Below are 24,103 nucleotides of genomic sequence, written 5' to 3'. Positions count from 1 at the left end.
ATGAGGAAAGCTCATGAAATCTAATTTGGCAATGACTTCTATTAGGGGACTTCCCTGGTGGCTCGGATGGTAAAGTATCTGCCTACAATGTGGGAGACCCAGGTTCAATCCCTGGGTTGAGAAGATCTCCTGGAGAAGGAAATGGCAACCCACTTCAGTATTCTTGCCTGGAAAATCCCATGGATGGAGGAGCCTGGTAGGCTATAGTCCATGGGGTTGCAAAGAGTTGGACATGACTGAGGGACTTCACTTTCACTTTCACTCTTAGATATTACACCAAAAGCACAGGTTACAAAAGGAAAAACAGACGAACACACTACATTAACCTTAAAAGCTTTGATCATCAAAGGAAATAATTGAAAAGGCAGCCTACAGAATGGGAGAAAATATTTTCAAATCCTGTATCTGATAAGTGGTTAATATCCAGAATATATAGAGAATTCCTACACCTGAATGACAAAATAATTTAAACATGGACAAAGGACTTAAGTAGACATTTCTCCAAAGAAGATAAACAAATGGCCAACAAACCTGAGATGCTCAACATCACTAATCATTAAAAAAAGCAAATCCAAACCACTGTGAGACATTACTTCACATGCATTAGGATGGCCACTATCAAAAACACAGCAAAGAACAGATGTGTGGTGAGGATGTGAAGAAGCTGAAACCCTTGTGCTCTGTTGGTGGGAATGTAAAATGGTGTAGTCAGTATGGAAAAGAATACAGAAGGTCCTCAAAAGAACAAAAACAAAACAAGAACTGCCATATGACCAGCAATGTCTCTTGTGTATATCCAACAGCATTGAAAACAGAATCTCAAAGAGATATTTGCACACCCATGTTCATAACAGCATTATTCAAAATAGCCAAGACTATGGCTCAGATCATGAGTTCCTTATTGCAAAATTCAGACTTAAATTGAAAAAAGTAGGAAAAACCACTAAGCCATTCAGGTATAACCTAAATCAAATCCCTTATGATTATGCAGTGGAACTGAAAAATAAATTCAAAGGATTAGACGTGGTAGAGTGCCTGAAGAACTATGGACAGAGGTTTGTAACACTGTAGAGGAGGCAGTGATCAAAACCATCCCAAAGAAAAAGAAACACAACAAAGCAAAATGGTTGTCTGAGGAGGCCTTACAAATAGCTGAGAAAAGAAGAGAGGCAAAAGGCAAAGGAGAAAAGGAAATATATACCATCTAAATGCAGAGTTCCAAATAACAGCAAGGAGAGATAAGAATGCCCTCCTCAGTGATCACTGCAAAGAAATAGAGGAAAACAATTAAATGGGAAAGACTAGAGATCTCTTCAAGAAAATTAGAGATCCCATGGGAACATTTCATGCAAAGATGGGCACAATAAGGGACAGAAATGCCAAGGACCTAATAGAAGCAGAAGAGATTAAGAAGAGGTGGCAAGAATACACAGAAGAAATGTACGAAAAAGATCTTAATGACCCAGATAACCACGATGGTGTGATCACTCACCTAGAGCCAGACATGCTGGAATGTGAAGACAGTGGGCCTTAGGAAGGTGATGGAATTCCAGTTGAGCTATTTCAAATCCTGAAAGATGATGCTGTTAAAGTGCTGCACTCAATATGCCAGCAAATTTGGAACACTCAGTAGTGGCCAGAGGACTGGAAAAGGTTACTTTTCATTCCAATCCCAAAGAAGGGCAATGCCAAAGAATATTCAAACTACCACACAATTGCACTCATTTCAGATGCTAGCAAGGTCATGCTCAAAATCCTTCAAACTAGGCTTGAACAGCATGTGAACCGAGAACTTCTAGATGTTCAAGCTGGATTTAGAAAAGGCAGAGGAACCAGAGATCAAGTTTCCAACATCTGTTCGATCATAGAAAAAGCAAGGGAATTCCAGAAAACCATCTGCTCTGGTTCATTGACTACGTGAAAGCCTTTGACTGTCTGGATCACAGCAAACTGTGGAAAATTCTTAGAGAGATGGGAATACCAGACCACCTTGCTTGTTTCCTGAGAAACCTGTATGCAGGTCAAGAAGCAACAGTTAGAACCAGACATGGAACAGACTGGTTCCAAATTGGGAAAGGAGTACATCATGGCTGTATATTGTCACCCTGCTTATTTAACTTATATGCAGAGTACATTATGTGAAATGCCAAGCTGGATGAAGCACAAGCTGGAATTAAGATTTCCAGGAGAAATATCAATAACCTCAGATATGCAGATAACAACTCTCTAATGGCAGAAAGTGAAGAGGAACTAAAGAGCCTCGAGATGAAGGTAAAAGAAAGTGAAAGTGAATTTGCTCAGTCGTGTCTGACTCTTTGGAACCCCATGGACTGTAGCCTATCAGGCTCCTCTGTCCATGGGATTTTCCAGGCAAGAGTGCTGGAGTGGACTGCCGTTTCCTTTTCCAGGGGATCTTCTTGACCCAGGGATCGAACCCAGGTCTCCCACATTGCAGGCAGACGCTTTACTGTCTGAGCCACCAGGGAAGGTAAAAGAGGAGAGTGAAAAATCTAGCTTAAATTCAACGTTTCAGAAAACTAAAATCATGGCATCCAGTGCCATACTTCATGGCAAATTGTTGGAGAAAAAATGGAAACACTGAGACAGACTTTATTTTCTTGGGTTCCAAAATCACTGCAGATGGTGACTGCAGCCATTAAATTAAAAGATGCTTGTTCCTTGGAAGAAAAGCAATGACAAACCTAGGCAGCATATTAAAAAGCAGAGACATCAATATTGCTGATAGAGGTCCATATAGTCAAAGGTATGTTTTTTCCAGGAGTCATGTATGGATGTGAGAGTTGCACCATAAAGAAGTCTGAGCGCTGACAAATTGCTGCTTTTGAACTGTGTTGTTGGAGAAGACTCTTGAGAGTCCCTTGAATAGCAAGGAGATCAAACCAATGAATCCTAAAGGAAATCTCCTGAATATTCATTGGAAGGACTGAAGTTTAAGCTTTGATACTTTGAAGAGCCAACTCATTTGAAAAGACCCTGATGCTGGGAAGGATTAAGGGCAGGAGGAGATGAGAGTGACAGAGGATGAGATGGTTGGATGGCATCATCGACTTGATGGACATGAGCTTGAGGAAACTCTGGGAGACAGTGAAGGACAGGCAAGCCTGGCATGCTGCAGTCCAGGGTGTTGCAAAGAATCGGCCATGACTGAGTGACTGAACAACAAAAAAGACATGGAAACAACCTATATATACTTCATTTTGTGGAGAGATATTTTGAATGACATTTTTTAAAACTTCCATGTACAGATGTTCGTTGATAGCATATAGAAACAGATCTGTGTCTGTGTTTATCTTGTACTTTATGACCCTGCTAAACTCATATAGATAGTCATGTTTTATGCAATAGAAGGAACACATACAGGATTTGTATGTTGAATAATTCAAAACTCATGAATAAAATCAAAGATAAATATCAATAGATTTCCTATGTTCATGGGTTAGAAGAGTCAGAGCAGCAAACATATCAATTCTCTCCAAAGCTATAGATTTAATAGCAATCAAATTCCGAGCAGAAAAAAATATAATTGTGGTTTAATACTGCATAGTGTTTTGGGTATTTCTTTTATATGCATAGGTCTTATGAGCCAATAAAACTTTCAAAGTAAAAAAAAAATTTTTTTGAGATCAGATCAGACCTGCTATTCTAAAATTTTATGAAAGGGCAAAAGAACCTTAATAGCCAAAAAGATCTGGTGAAACATGTATAAATTTGGAGGAATCACATTTCCAGATACTGAGCTGCTATTAAGCTATAATAATCAAGACATTGGTATTGGTGAAAGGATCAGAGATCCAAAGAGCAGAAGAGAGATTATTGAAAAATACCCTCCTTTACAAAGATGCTAATTGACCCCATTCATGAGGGCTCCAACCTCACGGCCTAATCACCTCCCAAATGCACAGATATTGGAGGCCACATGAAGACGGAGACAGAGATAGGAGTTAGGCTGCTAGAAGCCAAGAATCTCTTTAAGCCACAAGAATGTGCCTGTGGCCAGGAAGGGTTTCCCATCTAGAGCTTTCAGATGTGCAGCTGTAATAGGTTTTGGGGGGGCGAGGTGATGGGGGAGTATTAAGGGTTTTCTACATATAAGATTAATGCTTCTGCAAACAGAGTTTGACTTCATTTTTTCCAGTTTGGATACCTTTATTTGTTCTACTTGCAGAATTGCTCTGGCTCAGAGATCTAATGTTACTTTGAAGAGAAGTGGTAAGAGGGCCAGATATATTCTGCTGGGTGGGAAAGAGAGAGAAGGGAGCTAGATTTTATGTTGAGGTACCACCCTGGGCCAATGAAGTCACATAGTGCCAGGGACCCTCAATTTTGGATGCTCCATTGAACCCACTGTTAGGTGGAGATTAGGTGTATTCAGGGTGAGAAGTATTTAGAGGTAGACTGGTTGGCCTTGGAGTAACAAGCCTACTCTAGCATGAAAATGGAAATATTTGTATATTATGTACCTATTTCCTTCCAGGGGAGAAAATGGGAAATCAGGTGAACACTGAATTAGAACAAGTGATTATTTATATAAGTAATCCCTTCCACGTAACAAAGCTGATGGAGCCATTGAAGAGTCTCTAGTTCCTCTTCCCCTAGGCTTTGTGATCAGTGTGTTCCACCTCATTGGCAACTTTCTGAAAACAGTATTAATAAGCTATTTCCTTTGTCTGGGGAATGAGTATAAGGACTTTATTTTCTATGAGAATACTGGCTCTGCAAATGTACTTCCAAATTGCTCCCCACATGAGCTCAGTTTGAACCATATCCCCTTTGGAGTTACTAAATGAGTTATAGAAATGTTTAATGTTTGAAGCATACCGTGTCCAAAAATTTCTATTAAAACTATAGAAAACTTCTGATTATGACAACTCAGCATTAAAAACTTACCAACTTCTTGGTATATATCCAAAGGAAGTGAAATCAGGGTCTCAAAATAATATCTGGGGTCCAAGGTTCATCGCAGAATTACTCACGTAGTCAAGGAATGAAAACAGCCTAAATGTACGTCAGTGGATAAATGGATAAAGAAAATGTGGTATATGTCTGCATATGTGTATATACATACCATTTTCAACAACATGGATGAACCTCGACTACATTATGCTGAGTGAAATAAGTCTGAGAAAGACAAATACTGCAATGCATGCACTCACTTGCCAGGCTGGATGAAATACAAGATGAAATCAAGACTGCTGTGAGAAATATCAACAAGATGCCTGTGTGCTTAGTCGTGTTTGACTCTTTGCAACCCTTTGGACTGTAGCCAGTCAGGCTCCTCTGTCCATTGACTTTTTCCAGGCAAGTATACTGGAGTGGGTTGCCATTTCCTCCTCCAGGGGATCTTCCTGACCCAGGGATCGAACCTGCGTCTCCTACATTGCAGACGGATTCTTAACCTGCTGAGCCATTGGGGAAGCCCATCAACAAGATGATACAACTCTAATGGCAGAAAATGAAGAGGAACTAAAGAGCCTCTTGGCAAGGGAGAAAGAGGACAGTGGAAAAGCTGGCTTAAAACTCAACTTTCCAAAAACGAAGATCATGGCATCCACTCCCATCACTAGGATAAAAGTAGAAGCAGTGACAAATTTTGTTTTTTGGGCTCCAAAATTACTGCAGATGGTGCCTGCACCCATGAAATTAAAAGACCTCTTGCTCCTTGGAAGGAAAGCTATGACAATCCTAGACAGCATATTAAAAAGCAGACATCACTTTGCTGACAAAGATCCATATAGTCAAAGCTATAGTTTTTCCATTAGTCATGTACAGATGTGAGAGTTGGGCCATAAAGAAGGCTGAGCACCAGAGAATAGATGCTTTCAAATTGTGGTACTGGAAAAGCCTCTTGAGAGTCCCTTGGACAGCAAGGAGATGAAACCAGTCAATCCTAAAGACAGTGAACTCTGAATATTCCCTGGAAGGACTGATGCTGAAGCTGAAGCTCCAATACTTTGGCCACCTGATGTGAAGAGCCAACTCATTGGAAAAGACCCTGATGCTGGGAAAGATTGAAGGTGGGAGGAGAAGGGGACGATAGAGGATGAGATGGTCGGATGGCATCACCAACTCAATGGACATGAGTTTGAGCAAACTTGGGGAGATAGTGAAGGACAGGGAAGCCTGGTGTGCTACAGTCCATGGGGTCACAAAGAGCTGGACACAACTGAGCAAAGAACAACAAAAACAGTGCTCTTACATGTGGAATCTAAACCCATCAAACTACTAGACACAGAGAGGAGAATGGTGATGGCAGGGGTGGTAGAGGGGAAAATGAGGAAGTGTTGGTATAAGGGTACGAGTTCAGGAGATCTAACGTCAACATGGTGAATATCTACTTGAAATTTGTTAAGGGAGATCTTAAATGTTAAATCAGCACAAAAATGGTAATTATGTGAGCTGATAAATATGTTAATGCACTTGAGTGTGTTGATCATTTCACAATGTGTGTCTCTCTCTATATATATATCATAATGTCAATTTGTATACCTTAAGAAGTATAGGTATATAAGACAAATAAGAATTATATATATATAAAATTTGTCTGGTGGCTCAGACCGTGAAGTGCTGCTTGCAATGTGGGGGACCCAGGTTCGATCCCTGGGTTGGGAAGATCCCCTGGAGAAGGAAATGGCAACCCACCCCAGTACTCTTGCCTAGAAAATTCCATGGATGGAGGAGCCTGGTGGGCTACAGTCCATGGAGTCGCAAAGAGTCAGACACGACTGAGTGAATTCACCTTCTTTCTTTCTTATATAGTTTGTCAATTATTTGTCAACTATACCACAATAAGGTCAGTTCTGTTCAGTCGCTCAGTCGTGTCTGACTCTTTGCAACCGCATGGACTGTAGCTTGCCATGCCTCCCTGTCCATCACCAACTCCCAGGGTTTAAACTCATGTCCATCGAGTTGGTGATGCCATCCAACCATCTCAGCCTCTGTCATCCCCTTCTCCTCCTGTCTTCAATCTTTCCCAGCATCAGGGGCTTTTCCAGTGAATCAACTCTTTGCATCAGTTCAGTTCAGTCCCTCAGTTGCGTCTGACTGTTTGCGACCCCATGGACTGCAACATGCCAGGCCCATCACCAATTCCTAGAATTTACTCAAACTCATGTCCATTGAGTTGGTGATGCCATCTAACCATCTCATCCTCTGTCGTCCCCTTCTCCTGCCTTCAAGATACCTCAATAAAGCTGGAAACAAAAACTGACATGACCCGACCTGGTTGTCTTCCAGATATGAGAGAATTGAAATCCCAATTCATATTGTACCTCACGTAACCATTGGGAAAGTATGTCTTGAGTCAGCAGTTGAGCTGCCCAAGATCTTGTGCCAAGAAGAACAAGATGCGTATAGGAGAATCCACAGGTAGAGACCCTCACTGCTCATCTTTCTACTTCTCAGGACCTGGTCCCCATTCCCTCCCCTCCTGTCATCTTTGGCAGCTCAACCTGCAAGCCCCCTTTGCTTTTTTGCTCTCTTATGAAAAAGCTTTACAGTAGTTTGCAGTAATCAGGTTTCTCACTCTGTATGATAACAGTCTCTTTACCATTTGTTTCTCTCCTGGTGCACTTTGCATCCTCCTGGGGCAAAGATAATTTTTTAGTTGCTAAAAAAAATTAACATCTAAGTTAACCCCATGTACTATGTGATGCCTTCAGTGAGAGACAGTAATTTCCAGATTATTTCTTTGAATTACTTCAATGTTCAAAATGAAAGTACATCCCCCCAGTCATGAAAAATTTAACAAGAATGGAAAGTTAAATGATTCATATTTCTCTGTTCTGGCAGCAGACTGGTGCCAGCTAGATTAGATGAACTGATGCTCTGCTACTAATCTATTTTATCCTGTCCCTTTAGCCTTACACATCTGGACTCAGTAACCAAGATCCATAATGGCTCAGGTAAGATTTTTTCCCCTAAAGTATAAGCAGTAAAATACTCACATGACTGAAGCAAATTTAGCTGAAGTAACTGAATTGGTGAGTACAAACTACCCTGGAGTTTTCTTTCTCAAGAGCTTTGCCACTTGCTAAGCCTGCCCCCACAACTTTTCTGTTGAACCCTGCAGACAACTGAATACTATACATGCCACCCAAAGGAAGACTGGAATGTTTGCAGCAGCATTATTTGCAGTAGCCAAAAAGGGGAAACACCCAGCTGTCTGTCAGTGGGCAAATGGACCAACAAAGTGATCCATCCATACAACAAAGTATTGCTCAGAAATGAAAAGAACAAACTACCGATACATGATGGAGAAGGAAATGGCAACCCACTCCAGTATTCTTGCCTGGAGAATCCCATGGACAGAGGAGCCTGGCAGGCTACAGTCCATGGGGTCGCAAGAGTTGGATGTGACTTAGACACTAAATGATCAAATCATCACATGAACAACCTTGATGAATCTCAAAACCATTATGCCAAGTGAAGTGTCATGTAAACTGATACATACTTTATAGTTCCATTTATATGAAATTCAAGAATAGGCAAGAGTAATGGGGCTTCCCTGGTGGCTCAGAAGGTAAAGAATCCACCTGCAACATGGGAGATTGGGGTTTGATCTCCGGGTTGGGAGGATCCCCTGGAAAAAGGAACAGCTACCCACTCGTTATTCTAGCCTGGAGAATCCCTATGGACAGAGGAGCCTGGTGGGCTACAGTCCAAGCGGTTGCAAAGAGTCAGACATGACTGAGTGACTAAACACAGCACAATCTATGGTGACAGCATAGATTATGGATTAGTGTGAAGAAGTCTTGAAAACTGGGGAAAGAAACCCTTTTGGAGGTCTTAGCCCTTTCGCTATGAGAGTGAAAAGCTGGTTATCTTTCTGCTCTCTGCATAGGCAGGCTTCAGGCTTCATGGGTCCAGGGATGTTCAGGGTAGCCTCCAAATAGGTATCTTCCTTGCTCAGTTATCCTGCTTTCCCCTGGCTGCCCATCCAAAGCTGTCTGCCAGTTCTACTACTATACGTTTTCTATGTTCTCCTCCTTCCCCTTCTTCCTGTACTCCCTGGTGTGGGGCTGCTGATGGTGGAATGTTGTCCTTGTGTTTTGTTTCTGTTGAAGTATTTACCAAGAATCTATGCAGTCAGATGTCAGCGGTCAGCGGCCCTCTACTACAGTGGTTGGAGGACAGACTGGAGCAAAACCAACAGCATGTGCAGGAGCTGCAACAAGAAAAGGAGGAGCTTCTGCAAGAACTTTCTTCTCTAGAATAAAGCAGGAGACAGAACAAGGTAAAATGCTTTTCCAATTTGTGTTAAACACGGTCTGCAATTTCATATACAGGATGCATAGGAAGATGAGAGAGCAGCTCTTTTTATACCCTAATGGGTATGTCTTATGCCTGCAATAAACAAACACAAGACATCTTCCAGAAAGTTTCATTTAGGGCTTAATGAACCCTCCTACCTGGAACTGGCCTACCCAGAGCAAATGCAGGGTTATTTAAGTAGAATATGAAAGCTTTTTAAAGACTGTGGAAGGTACATTGGCAAGGACATTCTATAATAAAATGTCTGGGAAGTATATCTCAAATGTTCATTTCCCCCTGGAATGAGCTAAAGGAAGAAGAGTATTTCATGTTTGATTTTGTAGTTAGGATGCTTATCAGTTCAGTTCAGTTCAGTTGCTCAGTCGTTTCTGACTCTCTGCGACCCCAAGGATGCTTATATTGGACAAGTAAATAAGTACATGAGGGTCAGTGGAAAGAAGTGACTCTACCTTTACTTTTTGCCCCCACTGACAGGCATATATCTCGTGTCTTCCTTCCTGATCTCTAAAATAGGTATTCTGAGATACCTAGGAAAGGTTGAATCTATGTGGGTGCTCTTTATAAGCAAAAACATGAGCTCTGGCATATTTGACTTTGAAGCAAATTCCTATTGAGCAGATCCTAGACCCTAAGAACTTCTAATATAATATAAATGTGTTTTTCCAGAAACATTTAGGACTTAGGATGTAACAGAAACCACACTTTAAAAAGTTCTGTTGCATCCTTCTTAGCATGTGTAACCACAAATGATAAGTGTGTCTTCAGAAAAGAGCCAAGCTTACCTCATACTAGAAATTACAGTGGGAATTGAAGGTGTTAGAAAGATGACAAAGTCCTAATCCCAACAGCAGTGACAAAGGGTTGGTTTTTGTTTTTTCTTCCTGTTTCTCCCTAAATTATTGCTTTTCACATTTCAAAGTATAGTCCAGAACTACCTGTACCATATCATTTGGATGTCAGACTTCATCTCTTAGGAGCAGAACCCAGAAAAGGTCATGAACTTTCCTAGGGCATATGTAGTCTAAATGTTGTGTTTTCCCTCATTTCCCACAGCCAGAGTGCTTCTCTATTCTTTTCTTTCCCTGTAGGAAGGATGAAAATATCCAGGAATAAAATTAATTAGGCTAAATCCATTTTGAAGAAGAAAAATCAGGGGGACTCATGTTACCTGACTTCAAGATTTACTATAAAGCTGTAGTAATCAAGACAGCCCAACCGATTTTGACAAAGGTACAGAAGCAATTCAACGGAGGAAGGATAGTCTTTTCAACAAATCATGTTGGTGCAGTTGGCAAAGAAAAGGAACTATGACCTAAACTGTATACAATATACAAATTTGAAAATGTATCATGATGTTAGGTGTAAGATGTAAAACTATAAAACCTTTAGGGAAAAAAAAAATCATAGAAAAATTTTTAGGATTTTGGGCTAGGCAACAAGCTCTTGGCCTTCACCCCAAAAGCACAGTCCTAAAAGGAAAAAGTTGATACACTGGACTTTATCAAAAGGAAAAACTTCTGCTCTGCAAACAATTTAAGAGGAAGATGTTATTGACAGAAATAACTTGCAAACCATTTATGGCGATGAATCCAGAATATATTGTATAAAGTCAAGAGGAAAAAATAATACAATTAGAAAATGAGCAAAAGACATAAATAGACATAGCACTGAAGAGGGAATGTTGATGGCAAGCAAGCATAGGAGAAAATACTGAGTCGTCTTAGTAATCAGGGGATGCAAATTAAAACCACAAGGAATTATGACTATGTACTTATCAGAATGGCTAAAGAAAATAATAATGAAAATGGGGACTTCCTGGCAGTTCAGTGGTTGAGACTCTGCCTTTCAGTGCCGGGGGCATGGGTTTGATCCCTAGTTGGGGAACTAAGACCCCATATGCCTCAGGGTGTGGCCAAAATTTTTAAAAAATAGTGACGATAGCAGATGCTGTTGAGCATACAAATTGGAGATCTCATACCTTGCTGAATGGAATGTAAAATGGTAAGCCACTCTGAAAAAAAGTTTGGAAAATTCTAATAAACTTAAACATGGAAGTGTTAGCTGCTCAGTCATGTCTGACTCTTTGGGATTCTCCAGGCAGGAATACTGCAGTGGGTTGCCATTTCCTTCTCCAGAGGATTTTCCTGACCCAGGGATCGAAAGTTAAACATACATGTACTTTATTACCCAGCAACTGTTTTTCTGGACATCTATCCCAAAGAAATGAAAGCCTATTTTGGCACAAAAACTTCTATACAGATGTTATTAGCACTTTCATTTGTAATAGCCCCAAATGAAACAACCCAGATGTCCTGCAGTTGAGTGTGCAGTTAAACCAACCATGCACACCATGGGATACTACTCTGCAATGTAAAGAAACAGAATATTGATATACACAACTTGGATGGACCTCAAGTGTATTATGATGAATGAAAAAAGTCTCTTTTCTGGTTGCCTGATGTCCTCTGCCTGCATTCAGAGGTTGTTTTGTGGAGTTTGCTCCGCGTTGAAATGATCTTTTGAGGAATTTGTGAGGGAGAAAGTGGTCTTCCCTTCCTATTCCTCTGCCATCTTAGGACCGCCCCCCTAGCAATAAATGCTGGAGAGGGTGTGGAGAGAAGGGAACCCTCCTACACTGTTGGTAGGAATGCAAACTAGTACAGCCACTATGGAGAACAGTGTGGAGATTCCTTAAAAAATTGCAGATAGAACTGCCTTATGACCCAGCAATCCCACTGTTGGGCATACACACGGAGGAAACCAGAATTGAAAGAGACACATGTACCCCAATGTTCATCGCAGCACTGTTTATAATAGCCAGGACATGGAAACAACCTAGATGTCCATCAGCAGATGAATGGATAAGAAAGCTGTGGTACATATACACAATGGAGTATTACTCAGCCATTAAAAAGAATACATTTGAATCAGTTCTGATGAGATGGATGAAACTAGAGCCGATTATACAGAGTGAAGTAAGCCAGAAAGAAAAACACCAATACAGTATACTAACACATATATATGGAATTTAGAAAGATGGCAATGATGACCCTGTATGCAGGACAGCAAAAAAGACACAGATGTGTATAGCGGACTTTTGGACTCAGAGGGAGAGGGTGTGATGATTTGGGAGAATGGCATTGAAACATGTATAATATCATGTAAGAATCGAATTGGCAGTCTATGTCTGATGCAGGATATGGCACGCTTGGGGCTGATACGCGGGGATGACCCAGAGAGATGTTGTGGGGAGGGGGGTGGGAGGGGGGTTCATGTTTGGGAACGCATGTACACCTGTGGTGGATTCATGTCAATCTATGCCAAAACCAATACAGAATTGTAAAGTAAAAATTAAAAATTAATTAATTAATTAATTAATTAAAAATAAAAAATAAAAATAAAAAAATAAAGAAGCAAAGCCAAAAAAAAAAAAAAGAAAAAAGTCTCAACAGGTCACCTACTGTATGACTGCATTTGTATAACATTCTAAATTCTTGAAATGAAAAAATTATAGAAATTAAGAACAGATTAATGGTTTCCAGGGACAGGGACTGGAGGGGGTATGAGATATGGGTGATTATAAAGGGTAATGGCACAAGCAGTTCCTTTGTGCTGATGGAACAGTTCTATTTCTTGATTGTGGTGCTGATTACATGAATGTGTATCTGTGCTAAAACTATATAGAGCTACACAAAAAAACCCCACAAATGAGTGCATGTAAAATCTAGTGAAACCAAATAAGGTCTATAGTCTAGTCAGCAGTATTGTACCATTGTCAATATGTTGGTTTTGAAGTTGGATTATAATGATGTGTAAGATCTTACCCGGGGGAAACTGGGACTCCCTGTACTATTTTTGCACCTTCCTGTTAATCTGTAATTATTGCAAAATAAAGAGTTGTAAGTTTTAAATAAGGAACTAGGAGGTATGGTACGTACTTTGTGAAACGAGAGTGAGGGGAATAAGATGATTTGAGTATTTTTACAGGCTAGCCTTCAGCATGTGTCCCTTCTAAGCTATTTACACTGATGCAGTTATGACCATTTGAAATTCTTTTTTCTAACCTGATAATATGAGTTGTAATTTGTAAAACAGGAATGTGGGGAGAGGAGGTGGGTACTCGGAAATGTCAAAGTACATGCCATGTCTGAGGAAGCAGGGCTGGGATGAGGGCCTTGTTTGGGGCCAAATGATGTAGCAAATAAGTAAATATATTGACGGAAATGGAAGCCAGGTTTGTCAAGTGTCAGAGAAATGACTTACAAACATGAATGGGGGAAGGCTAAAATGAATCTTACGGTCTTGGATTGAAATTGGAAGTATTAATGTGAAATTTTTTTCCAAGGAAAAACTTATATATACACAGATATAGGGCTGTGTGCACATATAGATGCATGTATTTCCTGGCACTGTCCATTCAGATTAGAAGAAATGATACCCCAGTAGCTATGAGCACATCGAGCACCCAGATATTGGTTCTCACTAAATGTAACCAGGGCCCCCACTGAGAGAAATGGCTGGTTCTGGAGCTGGAACAGAGAAAGTATGAGATAAGCCCAGACCAAAGTTCCTTTGTTAATGCTGACAAAAGGCCACTTAAAACAACTAGTAAATTCAGAGCAGTGTTTATTGGTACCAGCAGGTTTGTAGCCTCCCCACAAATTTCTCTCTCCTGTACCTTAACTTCAGCTTCTTTCAGAGATGATACTTTGATCAACTTCCAGCCTGACAGTGTGAGGTGTTCTTTAGACACTCCCTCCCCTGTGAAAATGATAAAAATTATCCTTGAATTATTAAAGTCCCTGGGAGTAGTCTGAGGAGCAAACAGAAACTCAAGAAAATCCACAAAAATTCCCTAAGAATTTCTAGTATTCAAATTGAGATCTCTTAGGGGTAACACACTGACTGGAACCACTGACCCTGGCCAGGCACCATAGTACCCGTTTGCGTGAATTATTTTAGGACAGGAGGTAGTGGTAAGGAACACAGAACTAACAAGCCACCACCAACCAGAAGAGTTCAGGAAAAGGTCAAAAGGAGATGCCACATGTCCCACGACCTCCCAGAACCCTTGCTGGAATCCATCTTGGCTGAGCAACATGTGCGCCACCAGGAAGGACCCTGAGACAGAATAACTGGCCAAAGACAATCCAGAAATGAATCCCATCACCATAAAACCTGAGACTGCAAGCCAAGTGACAGAACAGTTCTCCTGGGTTCTCTGCCCAGGTGCCCCTTCCTAATTAAGTCTCTTGCTTTGTCAGCATGTGTGTCTCCTCAGATAGTTGATTTCCAGGCGTTAGATAAGAGCCCTCTCTTGGGCCCTGCAAGAGATCTCCTCCCTCCTTTCCTTCTCCTAGCTCAGTAAAGAGGAGATTCCAGTCCAGACTTGTGCAGCCAAGAACACAGGGTTCAACCTACCCCTAGCGTCCAGCTGGAGGGCTTTCTTCCCACAAGAAATAGGACTTAAGCATTTCTTATCCTGCCCCCAGCTCCCTGTTGCTTTGGCTAAGTCCTAGGAAAGAGTGATTGAGACATGGGAGGAGACTCTAACTTGGATGTGAAGCACTGAGATCAAGGTCCCTGATCACCTTGCCTGCACTCATGAAGTGGTGGTTCTGTGCCTGAAAAAACCTCAGGCTAGTGACCCTGGCCCTGACCATTTAGGTCCTAGAGCTGGGGTATCACTCAGAGAAGTTTGCCAGTGTCCCCATGTGCTGTCCCAGAACCTTGGCGCAGAGATTTTTGCATAGGGAGAGACACAGGCTATAAAACATGCTCCTAATCTCTTCCCAGAAAACTAACCGTCTGATCACATGGACCACAGCCTTGTCTAACTCAATGGAACTATAAGCCATGCCATGTAGGGCCACCCAAGACAGATGGGTCATGGTGGAGAGTTCTGACAAAACATGGTCCACTGGAGAGGGAATAGCAAGCCACTTGAGTATTCTTGCCTTGAGAACCCATGAACAGTATGAAAAGGCAAAAAGATAAGACACTGAAAGATGAACTTCCCAGGTTGGTAGGTGCCCAGTATGCTACTGGAGATCAGTGGAGAACTAACTCCAGAAAGAATGAAGAGACGGAGCCAAAGCAAAAACACCAACCAGTTGTAGATGTGATTGGTGATGGAAGTAAAGTTCAATGCTCAAAAGAGCAATATTGCATAGGAACCTGGAATGTTAGGTCCATGAATCAAGGCAAATTGGAAGTGGTCAAACAGGAGACGGCAAGAGTGAACATTGACATTTTAGGAATCAGCAAACTAAAATGGACTGGAATGGGTGAATTTAACTCAGATGACCATTGTATCTACTACTGTGGGCAAGAATCCCTTGGAAGAAATGGAGTAGCCATCATAGTCAACAAAAGAAGGTGAAATGCAGTACTTGGAAGCAGTCTCAAAAATAACAGAATGACCTCTGTTCGTTTCCAAGGCAAACCATTCAATATCATGGTAATCCAAGTCTATGCCCCAACCAATAATGCTGAAGAACTGAAGTTGATCGGTTCTATGAAGGCCTCCAAGACCTCCTAGAACTAACACCCCAAAAAAGATGTCCTTTTCATTACAGGGGACTGGAATGCAAAAGTAGGAAGTCAAGAGATACCTGGAGTAACAGGCAAGTTTGAACCTGGGCAAAGGCTAACAGAGTTTTGCCAAAAGAATACACTGGTCATAGTAAACACCCTCTTCCAACAACACAAGAGAAGATTCTGCACATGGGCATCACCAGATGGTCAACACTGAAATCAGATTGATTATATTCTTTGTAGCCAAAGATGGAGAAGCTCTATACAGTCAGCAAAAACAAGACCGGGAGCCGACTGTCGCTCAGATCATGAACTCCTTATTGCCAAATTCAGACTTAAATTGAAGAAAGTAGGGAAAACCACTAGACCATTCCGTTCAGTTCAGTTCAGTCACTCAGTCATGTCCGGCTCTTTGCAACCCCATGGACTGCAGCACAATAAATATTCTCTTTTATTTTCAGGATATTTTGGTTTTATTTCAGTTGTACTATGTGTTATCTATCCAACATGTTTACCAGAAAGAATGGTTTAGATGAAATAATGGAGAAGGCAATGGCACCCCACTCCAGTACTCTTGCCTGGAAAGTCCATGGACAGAGGAGTCTAGTAGGCTGCAGTCCATGGGTCGCTAAGAGTCGGGCATGACTAAGTGACTTCACTTTCACTTTTCACTTTCATGCATTGGAGAAGGAAATGGCAACCCACTCCAGTGTTCTTGCCTGGAGAATCCCAGGGGTGGGGAAGTCTGGTGGGCTGCGGTCTATGGGGTTCCATAGAGTCGAACACGACTGAAGCGACTTAGCAGCAGCAGCAGCAGATGACATAAGTCACTGGGAAGAGAGGAATGCATTTGCCAAAATGAATGTGAACACCTTAAGACAATAGGACATAGGTATACTGCAGTCAAAGATTTAGAGACAAATGTGAATCTCCTAAAGTACCTACTTTTTTGGCCAAAGTAGAGCAGCAACTCGCCCTTAAATTCACCTACTCTGATGAGACAGTTAAGGTTGACTATTGAAATTGTTTTTTCAAGATAAATGTCTCACAATATTTTTTCCTAGGGTAGGATGAGCTCACCCTATTTTAAAGAAAGGACAGTCTAATACTTTCTCTGAAACAGAGCAAGAAAAATATGGCAGAACCAAATGAAAGTTTGACACAAGATACCAGCCTAGCTATTCCATGCTTTGCCGTGGCGGACTTTTTCTTTGGATCTAAAGTATTTGTGTGTTTTTTTTTTCTTTTCTTTACAATAATGTATTGGTTTTGCCATACATTGACATGAATCTGCCATGGGTGTACATGTGATCTCCATCCTGAACCCCCCTCCCCATACCATCCCTCTGGGTTATCCCAGTGCACCAGCCCCAAGCATCCTGTATCATGAATTGGAACTGGACTGGCGATTCATTTCACATATGATAATATACATGTTTCAATGCCATTCTCCCAAATCATCTCACCTTCTCCCTCTTCCCACAGAGTCCAAAAGACTGTTCTATACATCTGTGTCTCTTTTGCTGTCTCGCATACAGGGTTATCGTTACCATCTTTCTAAATTCCATATATATGCATTAGTATACTGTATTCGTGTTTTTCTTTCTGGCTTACTTCATTCTGTATAATAGGCTCCAGTTTCATCCACCTCATTAGAACTGATTCAAATGTATTCTTTTTAATGGCTGAGTAATACTCCATTGTGTATATGTACCACAGCTTCCTTATCCATTCGTCTGCTGATGGACATTTAGGTTGCTTCCACATCCTGGCTATTGTAAACAGTGCTGCGATGAACATTGGGGTACATGTGTCTCTTTCAGTTCTGATTTCCTTGGTGTATATGCCCAGCAGTGGAATTGGTGGGTCATATGGCAATTCTATTTCCAGTTTTTTAAGGAATCTCCACAGTGTTCTCCATAATGGCTGTACTAGTTTGCATTCCCACCAACAGTGTAAGAGGGTTCCCTTTTCTCTGCACTCTCTCCAGCATTTATTGTTTCTAAACTTCTGGATTACAGCCATTCTGACTGGCATGAAATGGTACCTCATTGTGGTTTTGATTTGCATTTCTCTGATAATGAGTGATGTTGAGCATCTTTTCATGTGTGTGTTAGCCATCTCTATGTCTTCTTTGGAGAAATGTCTGTTTAGTTCTTTGGCCCATTTTTTGATTGGATCATTTATTTTTCTGGAATTAAGCTGCAGGAGTTGCTTGTATGTTTTTGAGATTAGTTCTTTGTCAGTTGCTTCATTTGCTATTATTTTCTCCCATTCTGAAGGCTGTCTTTTCACCTTGCTTATAGTTTCCTTTGTTGTGCAGAAGCTTTTAATTTTAATTAGGTCCCATTTGCTTATTTTCGCTTTTATTTCCAATATTCTGGGAGGTTGGTCATAGAGGATCCTGCTGTGATTTATGTCGGAGACTGTTTTGCCTATGTTCTCCTCTAGGAGTTTTATAGTTTCTGGTCTTACATTTAGATCTTTAATCCATTTTGAGTTTACTTTTTGTATGGTGTTAGAAAGTGTTCTAGTTTCATTCTTTTACAAGTGGTTGACCAGTTTTCCCAGCACCACTTGTTAAAGAGATTGTCTTTTCTCCATTGTATATTCTTGCCTCCTTTGTCAAAGATAAGGTGTCCATAGGTGTGTGGATTTATCTCTGGGCTTTCTATTTTGTTCCACTGATCTATATTTCTGTCTTTGTGCCAGTACCATACTGTTTTGATGACTGTGGCTTTGTAGTAGAGCCTGAAGTCAGGCAGGTTGCTTCCTCCAGTTCCATTCTTCTTTCTCAAGATTGCTTTGGGTATTCAAGGTTTTTTGTATTTCCATACAAATTGTGAAATCATTTGTTCTAGCTCTGTGAAAAATACTGTTGGTAGCTTGATAGGGATTGCATTGAATCTATAGATTGCTTTGGGTAGTATACTCATTTTCTCTATATTGATTCTTCCAATCCATGAACATGGTATATTTCTCCATCTATTAGTGTCCTCTTGGATTTCTTTCACCAGTGTTTTATAGTTTTCTATATATAGGTCTTTAGTTTCTTTAGATAGATACATTCCTAAGTATTTTATTCTTTTCATTGCAATGGTGAATGGAATTGTTTCATTAATTTCTCTTTCTGTTTTCTCATTATTAGTATACAGGAATGCAAGGGATTTCTGTGTGTTGGTTTGATATCCTGCAACTTTACTATATTCATTGATTGGCTCTAGTAATTTTCTGGTAGAGTCTTTAGGGTTTTCTATGTAGAGGATCATGTCCTCTGCAAACAGTGAGAGTTTTACTTCTTTTCCAGTTTGGATTCCTTTTATTTCTTTTTCTGCTCTGACTGCCATGGCCAAAACTTCCAGAACTATGTTGAATAGTACTGGTGACAGTGGGCAGGCACCCTTGTCTTGTTCCTGACTTTAGGGGAAATGCTTTCAATTTTTCACCATTGATGATAATGTTTGCTGTGGGGTTGTCATATATAGCTTTTATTATGTTGAGGAATGTTCCTTCTATTCCTGCTTTCTGGAGAGTTTTTATCATAAATGGATGTTGAATTTTGTCAAAGGCTTTCTCTGCATCTATTGAGATAATCATATGGCTTTTATTTTTCAATTTGTTAATGTGGTGTATTACATTGATTTATTTGCAGATAATGAAGAATCCTTGCATCCCTGGGATAAAGCCCACTTGTTCATGGTGTATGATCTTTTTAATGTGTTTTTGGATTCTGATTGCTAGAATTTTGTTAAGGATTTTTGCATCTATGTTCATCAGTGATATTGGCCTGTAGTTTTCTTTTTTTGTGGCATTTTGTCAGGTTTTGGTATTAGGGTGATGGTGGCCTCATAGAATGAGTTTTGGAGATTACCTACCTCTGCAATTTTTCTGGAAGAATTTGAGTAGGATAGGTGTTAGCTTTTCTCTCAATTTCTGGTAGAATTCAGCTGTGAAGCCATCTGGACCTGGGCTTTTGTTTGCTGGAAGATTTCTGATTACAGCTTCAATTTCTGTACTTGTGATGGGTCTGTTAAGATTTTCTATTTCTTCCTGGTTCAGTTTTGGAAAGTTGTACTTTTCTGAGAATTTGTCCATTTCTTCCTAGTTGTCCATTTTATTGGCATATAATTGCTGATAGTAGTCTCTTATGATCCTTTGTATTTCTGTGTTGTCTGTTGTGATCTCTCCATTTTCATTTCTAATTTTATTGATTTGATTCTTCTCCCTTTGTTTCTTGATGAGTCTGGCTAATGGTTTGTCAATTTTATTTATCTTCTCAAAGAACCAGGTTTTGGCTTTGTAGATTTTTGCTATGGTCTCTTTTGTTTCTTTTGCATTTATTTCTGCCCTAATTTTTAAGATTTCTTTCCTTCTTCTAACCCTGGGGTTCTTCATTTCTTCCTTTTCTAGTTGCTATAGGTGAAGAGTTAGGTTCTTTATTTGACTTTTTTCTTCTTCCTTGAGGTAAGTCTGTATTGCTATGAACCTTCCCCTTAGCACTGCTTTTACATTGTCCCACAGGTTTTGTGTTGTTGGTTTCATTTTCATTTGTTTCTATGCATATTTTGATTTCTTTTTGATTTCTTCTGTGATTTGTTGGTTATTCAGCAGTGTGTTGTTCAGCCTGCATATGTTGGAATTTTTAATTGTTTTCCTACTGTAATTGAGATCTAATGTTATTGCATTGTGGTCAGAAAAGATGCTTGGAATGATTTCAATTTTTTTGAATTTACCAAGGCTAGATTGATGCCCAGGATGTGATCTATCCTGGAGAAGGTTCCGTGTGCACTTGAGAAAAAGGTGAAATTCATTGTTTTGGGGTGAAATGTTCTATAGATATCAAGTAGGTCTAACTGGTCTATTTTATCATTTAAAGTTTGTGTTTCCTTGTTAATTTTCTGTTTAGTTGATCTATCCATAGGTGTGAGTGGGGTAATAAGTCTCCCACTATTATTGTGTTAATTTCCCCTTTCATACTTCTGAGCATTTGTCTTATATATTGCGGTGCTCCTGTGTTATGTGCATATATATTTATAATTGTTATATCTTCTTCTTTGATTGCTCCTTTGGTCATAATGTAATGTCCTTTTTTGTCTCTTTTCACAGCCTTTGTTTAAAAGTCTATTTTATCTGATGCGAGTATTGCTACTCCTGCTTTCTTTTGGTCTCTATTTGCATGGAATATCTTTTTCCAGCCCTTCACTTTCAGTCTATATGTGTCCCTTGTTTTGTGGTGGATCTCTTGTAGACAACATATATAAGGGTCTTGGTTTTATATCCATTCAGCCAGTCTTTGTCGTTTGGTTGGGGCATCCAAGCCATTTACATTTAAGGTAATTATTGAATAGTGTGATCCCTTTGCCATTTACTTTATTGTTTTGGGTTCAAGTTTATAATCCCTTTCTGTGTTTCCTGTCTAGAGAAGATCCTTTAGCATTTGTTGGAGAGCTGGTTTTGTGGTGCTCAATTCTCTCAGCTTTTGCTTGTCTGTATAGCTTTTGATTTCTCCTTCATATTTGAATGAGTTCTTTGCTGGGTACAGTAATCTGTGGTGTAGATTATTTTCTTTCATCACTTTAAGTATGTCCTGCCATTCCCTCCTAGCCTGAAGAGTTTCTATTGAAAGATCAGGTGTTGTCCTTATGGGATCCCCTTGTGTGTTATTTGTTGTTTTTCTTTTGCTGCTTTTTTACATTTGTTCTTTGTGTTTGATCTTTGTTAATTTGATTAATGTGTATCTTGGGGTGTTTTGCCTTGGCTTTATCCTTTTTGGGACTCACTGGGTTTCTTAGACTTGGGTGATTATTTCCTTCCCCAATTTAGGGAAGTTTTCAACTGTTATCTCCTCAAGTATTTTCTCATGGCCTTTCTTTTTGTTTTCTTCTTCTGGGACTCCTATGATTCGAATGTTGTGGCTTTTAACATTGTCCCAGAGGTCTCTGAGATTGTCCTCATTTCTTTTAATTCGTTTTTCTTTTTTCTCTCTGTTTCACTTATTCCTACCATTCTATCTTTTACTTTACTAATCCTATCTTCTGCCTCCGTTATTTTAGTGTTGGTTCCCTCCACAGTGTTTTTGATCTCATTTATTGCATTATTCATTATATATTGACTCTTTTTTATTTCTTCTAGGTCCTTGTTAAACCTTTCTTCCATCTTCTCAATCCTTGTCTCCAGGCTATTTATCTGTAACTGCATTTTGTTTTCAAGATTTTGGATCATTTTCACTATCATTATTCAGAATTCTTTATCAGGTAGATTCCCTATCTCGTCCTCTTTGGTTTGGTGGGCATTTATCCTGTTCCTTTACCTGCTGGGTATTTCTCTGCCTCTTCATCTTGTTTATATTGCTGTGTTTGGGGAGGCCTTTCCGTATTCTGGGAGTTTGTGCAGTTCTCTTTATTGTGGAGTCTCCACTGTGGGTGGTGTTGGATGGATGGCTTCTCAAGGTTTCCTGGTTAGGGAAGCTTGTGTTGATGTTCTGGTGGATGGAGCTGAATTTCCCTCTCTCGAGTGCAATGAAAGAAAGTGAAAGTGAAGTCAGTCATGTCCAACTCTTTGTGACCCCATGGACTGTAGCCTACCAGGTTCCTCTGTCCATGGGATTTTCCAGGGAACAGTACTGGAGTGGATTGCCATTTCCTTCTCCAGGGGATCTTCCTGACCCAGGGATCGAACCCGGGTCTCCCGCACTGTAGATAGTTGCTTTACTGTCTGAGCCTGAGTTATGAGATGTCAATGGGTTTGGAGTGACTTTGGGCAGCCTGTATATTGGCGCTCAGGTCTGTGTTCCTGTGTTGCTGGAGAATTTGCATGGTATGTCTTGCTCTGGAACTTGTTGGCCCTTGGGTGGTGCTTGGTTTCAGTGTAGGTATGGAGGCATTTGATGAGCTCCTATTGATTAATGTTCCCTGGAGTCAAGTTCTCTGGTATTCTCAGGATTTGGACTTAAGCCTACTGCCTATGGTTTTCAGTCTTATTATTACATTAGGCTCAAGACTTCTCTATCTGTTCTTCACTTTCAGACAGTTCCTTGATCCGGCTTATACTTCTCAAGATCTATAGGCCCCTTTCTATGTAGTCGTTGCTAAGAACAGGGTTTTAATCTATTGCACCTGTCACTTCCAAGGTGGTTCCCTCTGTTTTTGCTTCTTCTGTTTGCTGGTCTCTTCAGTGTCTAATTTCTGCCCTGACACACAGGGGCGGTGGTGGTCACTTTTTTAGGCTCACTTGTTCAGTTGTACTGTGGGGAGGGAAGAATACTGCAAACAAATATCACTGGCCTATGTGGGGAGTGCTCCAGTGTCTCTGCCACACTGCGTTTGCCCCTGCTCACGGTGTGTGTGCTTTCCCTGTATACACTGCTTAGGCTCTAGGTTGCTCTGCCAGGAACTGTCTGAGGCCGGCCCTGGGTTGTATGCACTTCCCAGGTCTAAGCTGCACAGGTTCAGGTACTCGGGTACTCCTCAAAGATGCAGACTCGGTTGGGCCTGCGTTTTGTGCCCTTCTGAGGTCCAAGCAGCTCAGGTGACCAGGTGTTTGGTGAGCATGGTAGGTGTGACGTATCACCTCCCCTGTCCCTGCCGCTCTGTTTTCTGGGTGTACAACCGGCATACCTTCTCAGGCGGATGTTGACCATCCAGAATCCCAAGAAGTCTTGATTAGCAATGAAGCCTGCTTGCAGTTTGGTACATAATGCCTCTCTGGGGCCGCAATTGCCCCCTTCTGGCTGTGGCTGCCCTTACCTGCCTGTCTCCGGTGGGCGAATGGGCTGGTCCACAGCTGGCTAGCTCTGTGCAGTCCTTTGTTCTGTGAGCGGGCCTGGTGGTATCTTAGGTTAGGGCTTTTCACGTGGTAGCTATCCCATAGTCTTGTTTGCTATCCTGGTGGATGCAGGTGTCTGCACTGCTTCTCTGCGGGGAGTTACCATTGGGCACGTAATCTGTGGGTTTTAATTAATTATTTATTTTTCTTCCCAGTTATGTTGCCCTCTGATGTTCCAAGGCTCACGAAAGACTCGCCAGTGAGAGTGTTTTCTGGTGTTTGGAAGCTTCTCTCTTTTTTAAGTCTCCCTTCCTGGGACAGATCTCCATCCCTACCTCTTTTGTCTCTCTTTTTATCTTTTATATTTTTTTCCTACCTCCTTTCAAAGACAATGGGCTGCTTTTCTTGGTGCCTGATGTCTTCTGCCAGCATTTAGAAGTTGTTTTGTGGAATTTACTCAGCGTTCAAATGTTCTTTTGATTAATTTGTGGGGGAGAAAGTGGTCTCTCTG

The 24,103-nt window shown here is 40.8% G+C and overlaps 1 protein-coding gene across 3 annotated transcripts in view; it reads left to right on the top strand.

The window, feature by feature from the left end:
• Positions 1-11,351, top strand: part of BRCC3 (BRCA1/BRCA2-containing complex subunit 3) — a 76,919-nt gene extending 65,568 nt beyond the window's left edge. For all 3 annotated transcript variants that reach the window (XM_040265550.1, XM_040265551.1, XM_040265548.1), the window contains 4 exons: positions 7,255-7,386; positions 7,879-7,922; positions 9,084-9,253; positions 10,380-11,351. In XM_040265550.1, the coding sequence (XP_040121484.1) occupies positions 7,255-7,386; positions 7,879-7,922; positions 9,084-9,235 (328 nt within the window). In that variant the 3' untranslated portion in view covers positions 9,236-9,253; positions 10,380-11,351. The remainder of the gene's footprint in view (positions 1-7,254; positions 7,387-7,878; positions 7,923-9,083; positions 9,254-10,379) is intronic.
• The last annotated feature ends 12,752 nt before the right edge of the window (positions 11,352-24,103 follow it).

This window comes from Oryx dammah, unplaced genomic scaffold (genome assembly GCF_014754425.2).
Source record: "Oryx dammah isolate SB20612 unplaced genomic scaffold, SCBI_Odam_1.1 HiC_scaffold_23, whole genome shotgun sequence".
Taxonomy (NCBI): Eukaryota; Metazoa; Chordata; class Mammalia; order Artiodactyla; family Bovidae; genus Oryx; species Oryx dammah.
Note: the sequence above shows the minus strand (reverse complement) of the source record. Positions and strands in the feature narration are given on the sequence as shown.